We start from the raw sequence: 6743 nt of genomic DNA, 5'->3' as shown, positions 1-6743 counted from the left end.
GCATAACTACAACTCTCAGCATGCACGGACAGCCAAAGAGCATGCTGGGATTTGTAGTTATGCAACAGCTAGAGGCATGCAACTGCAACTCCCAGTATGCTCTTTGGCTGTCTGTGCATGCTGTGAGTTGTAGTTATGCAACAGCTGGAGGCATACCACTGCAACTCCCAGCATGCTCTTTGGCTGTCTGTTTATGCTGGGAGTTGTAGTTATGCAACAGTCCGAGGGAAAAAGTGCCTCCAGCTGTTGCATAACTACAACTCCCAGCATACACACATAGCCAAAGGGCATGCTGGGAGTTGTAGTGTGCCTCCAGCTGTTATATAACTACAACTCACAGCATGCCCTTTGGCTGTGCATGCTGGGAGTTGTACTTATGCAGCAGCAGGAGGCACACAGCCCTCACCTCCTGCTGCTGCCTCGAGGTCCCGACCCCACTCCTCACCGCTGTTCCTCCTCTACACCCTGCCGCTACTGCTGTCGGTCCTCGTATGCCTCCTCCTGCCATCCTCAGGTACCCCAGCCCTGAAGCCCCCCCCCTGCTCTGCCCCTCCCAGCAGGCTATTTTAATAGCCATGCCAGTTGTTTCGACATTGTTGCTCCTAGTCAACTGAGCAAGGTGTTGGCTGGCTAGCAGAGAGGACTTTATTGTAGGGCTAAGTGGTTAAATGGGTTAAGTTTTTCCTTGAAGAGAGAGCCAAAAGGTCTGTGGAGACTTATAGGACATTTATATAAAACCTTTCCAGATAAGTGCTCCAATACTAAAATTTAGGTTAGGTCATCAACACTACGATTTGTGCCCTTGAGGCATGGATTTGATGGGTAACTGTCAAAATGGCATGCTGAGGTATCCATGTTCAGACAGGCACACATCGTATTCATTTTAATGGCCCAAGTGTAGTCAGCTAGTTGTGCATCGGAATGTTGGCTCTGACTAAGAAGCGTGACTTGTGGCACTTTTCAGTCTGAAACAAAACATTGCTTGGGCCATGGATACAGTTATAACACTAATATTATAATAATTTCAACTTAGCTCTTTCATAGCTCTATGGCACACCACCAAGGCCACATCTGCCATGAGGTATAATAAGCATCTCACCTCAGACACCAGATTGCTGGGTCCTTGGGGTGGAATGGGGGGCCTATGGTTCTACCCACCACTTATATAACTGATACATTATACAGAGATGAGTTGTAGCTAGAAGAAATCCTCATGATGGGCTGAGCCTGAGGAGAAGATAAGGAAAGAGGATGACTTCAATCAGAGAACAATTGGCAGTGGTTAAATGGCACTGACATTGAGCCTATATGGCTCCTTTAGTATGGTGGAATGTCTCACAGTGTCCAATGGTCTCAATGTGGAGAGAGCTATAGCAATGCTAGAAAAGACACAATTTTTTTTTTACTAAAACCATGCTTTCCACAGTTACGAAATTCACTTCTGCAAATGTATCCAATATTGCCCAAATGATTACGAATGTTTACAGGTTGTTTCACAATATTTCACTGACAGAATACTTTTGATTAGTTAAAAAAAAAAAAAAAAAAAAAAAAAATATAATAATAATAATAATAATAATAATAATAATAATATATATATATATATATATATATATATATAAATATATATATATATATATATATACAAGAAAAAAGAAAGATAGCCAGCACAACAGCCTAATACACGGGTGCACACTGCCATGGCATTTTTTTGACCAATGTGTGCTGCTGCAATCCTCTTTTTTTGTATACTCTGATGCCATGGCAGTGTGCACCCGTGTATTAGGCTGTTGTGCTGGCTATCTTTCTTTTTTCTTGTATGTACAATTCAGGGGGAAATGGCACCCTGTTTAGCTGTGCACCCCTCCCCCTTTCTCACAGGTGGAGTTTTAAATGGATCCAGCATGTCACCCAGTCAGAGGCTATATGCCCAGCAGAGGTGAGTGGATAGTTGAGTGTTAGGCTCAGAATTTGTGCTAGGTTCCCATCCTAAATGAGGCCACCTCCCCGTGGTGGATGGAGGACACGTTTTGATCAAAAAGTGCGCTAAGAGCCTCAATTTTTTTGACCAATGTGTGCTGCTGCAATCCTCTTTTTTTGTATACTCTGATGCCATGGCAGTGTGCACCCGTGTATTAGGCTGTTGTGCTGGCTATCTTTCTTTTTTCTTGTATGTACAATTCAGGGGGTAATGGCACCCTGTTTAGCTGTGCACCCCTCCCCCTTTCTCACAGGTGGAGTTTTAAATGGATCCAGCATGTCACCCAGTCAGAGGCTATATGCCCAGCAGAGGTGAGTGGATAGTTAAGTGTTAGGCTCAGAATTTGTGCTAGGTTCCCATCCTAAATGAGGCCACCTCCCCGTGGTGGATGGAGGACACGTTTTGATCAAAAAGTGCGCTAAGAGCCTCAATTTTTTTGACCAGTGTGTGCTGCTGCAATCCTCTTTTTTTGTATACTCTGATGCCATGGCAGTGTGCACCCGTGTATTAGGCTGTTGTGCCGGCTATCTTTCTTTTTTCTTGTATGTACAATTCAGGGGGAAATGGCACCCTCTTTAGCTGTGCACCCCTCCCCCTTTCTCACAGGTGGAGTTTTAAATGGATCCAGCATGTCACCCAGTCAGAGGCTATATGCCCAGCAGAGGTGAGTAGATAGTTGAGTGTTAGGCTCAGAATTTGTGCTAGGTTCCCATCCTAAATGAGGCCACCTCCCCGTGGTTGATGGGGGACACGTTTTGATCAAAAAGTGCGCTAAGAGCCTCAATTTTTTTGACCAATGTGTGCTGCTGCAATCCTCTTTTTTTGTGTGTGTATATATATATATATATATATATATATATATATATATATATTCTGTTGCCTCCAATGCCTTGATTCCAATTATGTCTAAAGTAAATTGTCTCCCTTTTCTATCTGGATCGAGCAGCTTAGATACTTTTAGTCCATTATTCTTCCCTGAAAAAAGAAAGACACCTTAGTGAATGAGGGTAAAGTTCCCAAGATAAATCTGTGTTAAATAAAATCTAGTAAAGGGTCAATAGGGCTTCACAGACTTGGTCTGAGAAAGACAAAGGTCCCATTTACACCTGATAAGATCACTGGGCAAATCATAGAAACTGCAAATTACTGTATGAGTGGCTTCTGCAAAAAGTCCAGAGCTTTCTAAAATGGGTTATCTAGTTGATGACAACATCTGCTGTCCTGATTCACTATATGTGTTATCTATTGGCCGGTGATACGCTGACTGCAGTTTGACGTTCCGAGCCTAAGAAGCTTAAGCTGAGCAGCACTGGAAGACCAGGATGCTATCAGCGCAACAAGGGGGGGGGGGGGGGGGGGGGGATAGAAAGGTGAGTAAAAGTTTTTTTTTTTTTTTTTTTGCAGGCCGGGCACAAGGGAAGGTAAAAGTTTTGCGCCACATTTCTTCTTTAATTTGTACTGCTGAAGGAAGTTCTCTGCCCACATAAAGATTTATTACACTTCTATAAGAATGGTAATGGATCTTGTACCTGGTGTAATGTACTGCAATCATGTCATTTCACTTGTCCTTTATTGCTCTCCCCTGGATGGCTAGGTGTTAATGAATTAGAGATTTTTTTAACCACTCTCATTTTTCTGATGTTGGAGGAAAACAACCTCTCACAATCTATGTCCCCTTCACCTTCTTTAAGTTAAGGTCCATGGGACTGTGGCCACAAGAAGAAAATTGATCACAAATCAAAGAGACAAATAATACGAATGGTAACCAGAGCCAGAAGAGCCCAGAACAACTTCTAAAAACATAAGAGGTGAACTCCAAGGTCAAAGTACATCAGTGTTAGATCACAACATCCATCGCTTTTTGAGCCAAAGTGGACTAATTGGAAGACAACTAGAGGAGGACAACGCTGTTGAAAGCAGATCACAAAAAAATTAGACTTTGTCAAAATGCATATTTACCAGTCACGAAGCTTCTAGGAGCTTTTTAGCAAGTCACATTAACTCTATGTTTGCAAACACAAAAATGAAGCATACAAAGAAAGGAACACTGCACCTACTGTGAAGCATGGCGGAGGATCAGTTATCTTTCGGGGCTGCTTTGCTGCATTTGGTGCAGGGTGTCATCTGTACAGGGTACAATAAAATCTCAAGACTATATAATAAATGTCTACTGGCCCTAGAAATAATGTATTCAATGTTGCCTAAAATGCTGCCAGTTGTAAAAATGGAGACCATGATAAACATTCACAATACAAATAGCTAAAAATAAAAAATAAAAACAATTCTGCGATTCAGGACTTTAATCAATTCAGGAGTGAATTGCACAATACAATTCACTCCCTATGGACATGCAATACTAATAGAAGGAATTATTAGTCCTTTCTATAATCCACTGTATGTATCACCACTTTAATTTCAATATCTTCACTCTGGTTTTTAAAAACATTATTCACTAAAACAGACCTATCTTCTCTCATATATTTACCTTTGGGTATAGATGCCATTGTATGACAATGCTGGCAACTCGTGGTGTTACCATTTCTATGTAAAGTGGTACTAACCTGATTGTTAAATTAATCATACATCCAAGAAAGCTACCTCAAATATAGCTCCAGTGAACCTCAAATTAAGTTGGTTCCTGTTAACCTATTTCAAAGAGCATGGCATGGATGCAACAATTTAACCCCGCACCAACAAGAAGTCGTCAATATAATGTCCGTACCACACAATGTTATTTCAAAATAGACTAGAATCCATATAATGCTCCTCCCACAAAGACATGAATGCATTTTCCATGGCAGGAGAAAACTATGAAACCCATAGGAACCCCCAACTACCTGGAAAGGAAAAGTGCTCATCAAACAGAAAATAATTTAACTTCAAGAGAAACTCAACACATGGCAATAATTATTGACCAAGCTCATTTTAGTATAAACCATATATACTCAAATGGTGAGAAATGGCAGCAATTTATTAATAATATTATTAGTATCATTACTGTCATGTCAAGAGTGTCTGAGAGTTTGCTATCCAATATAAAATCCCATCCATTCTACAGTGTATGGATATTATGTGGCCAGGATATTATCTCAGATTTATTTGTTTAGCAGCTTAGTACAGTTATTTCCAAATGTATGACCACTTCTGCTTTACCACATGCTTACAAGTTTCCATTCCCCTTGCCTACATTAACATTGTTTACACAAAAAAGGAATATTTTATATGTAGTCTACATTTATTAAAAGAAAAAAAATTAGGCCATTTTCATATGCCCTAATGCATATTTTTTTGGTATAAGTCAGAAAACTGGAAGAAAAGTAGGTATGCCAACGTATAACACAGCACACCTGCGCCAGGATCCATGGATTTGAAAGGAGCGAGCGTAATCTAAAATTGACTCTTTGGTCCATTTGAAAGAGTTACAGTTTTTATTCCACAATGTGCCCCAAAAACTTAAAGGGGTACTCCGGCATTTAGACATCTTATCCCCTATACAAAGGATAGGGGATAAGATGCCTGATCGCGGGGATCCCGCAGCTGGGGACCCCCGTAATATTGCACGCCGCATCCCGTTACATCACGGCTCTGCTCCCGTGTGACATCACGGCTCGGCCCCTCAATGCAAACCTATGGGAGGGGGCGTGACTGCTGTCACGCCCCCTCCCATAGGTTTGCATTGAGGGGCGGAGCCGTGACATCACACAGGGCGGAGCCGTGACGTCACAACGCTCAGTCCCCATGATCGACAGTAATCAGACCCGGAGCGAACATGCTTCGGGGACTGATTATAACGGGGTGCGGCGTGCAAGATCACGGGGGACCCCAGCGCCGGGACCCCCGGAACCAACATCTTATCCCCTATCCTTTGGATAAGGGATAAGATGTCTAAGCGTCGGAGTACCCCTTTAATACACTTTTAAGTGTGGTAAATGTTGTCATACCATTCTGCTGGTTTGCTCACATATACCCTTAAATGCATCACAACATGCAATAACATAGACTCTGCAAACTTCCTGATTTATAGAATTTTGTGGAAATGCTAAACATTCTTAGTGTTTTTCCTGTTCTTGAAGTTGAGACATCTCTGTTGCAATAAAGGCATTTTTTTTTTTTTTTTCAGTTTTGTAAATTTTCTAAAAAGTTTTATGACAACACAACTAAAGAGTGCAGAAATAATCCTGCGGGACCTATTAGCTTCCTAGTATGTATGACTTCCTTCACGGATGCTTCATTTCATGTACACTTGTTTCATTGGGGTATCTAATCATTCTATCAGTCTAAGGATTAAAAGCAATAACTGGAAACTATCGACAATTCCTAAGAAAAAATACAGGCGTTGGATTAAAGCAGAACAATCTGTTCCTAAAAAAGACGTAAGTAAGACTGTGTCACTTTATCTGTATATAGAAAAGGTAACTGTAAGTAATAACAGCAGGTGTTTTCTTAGAAACAATACCTATCCATAGGATGAATAAATGGTGTGATCCCCAGCGATCAGACACTGATACCTATCCTGTTGATAGGAGATTTGCATTTCTGGTAAAACCCTGTCAGTAATACTCGTAGTAACATAATTCAAATAGATTTGATTTAGGCTTTAAACTTTTCTAAACTTTTCCAAATTATGTGCATTTTAAATTTTTATTCCACTAACATAATTTTGTATCTGATAATAACATTTTAAAATAATACGTTTTATTTCGAATCCTTTAGAGCGCATTTACAATGGTAAAAGGCAACTATGTTTGTAATATGTCAGTCA

General features: G+C 40.8%; 1 protein-coding gene across 1 annotated transcript in view; it reads left to right on the top strand.

The window, feature by feature from the left end:
- The first annotated feature begins 436 nt into the window (after positions 1-436).
- Positions 437-6743, top strand: part of LOC130281706 (uncharacterized) — a 189027-nt gene continuing 182720 nt past the window's right edge. The window contains exon 1 of the mRNA XM_056529220.1: positions 437-514. Coding sequence (XP_056385195.1) covers positions 492-514 — 23 coding nt within the window. The 5' untranslated portion in view covers positions 437-491. The remainder of the gene's footprint in view (positions 515-6743) is intronic.

The sequence above is a fragment of the Hyla sarda genome, chromosome 7 (assembly GCF_029499605.1).
Source record: "Hyla sarda isolate aHylSar1 chromosome 7, aHylSar1.hap1, whole genome shotgun sequence".
NCBI lineage: Eukaryota > Metazoa > Chordata > Amphibia > Anura > Hylidae > Hyla > Hyla sarda.
This window is presented reverse-complemented; position numbering and strand designations above follow the sequence as displayed.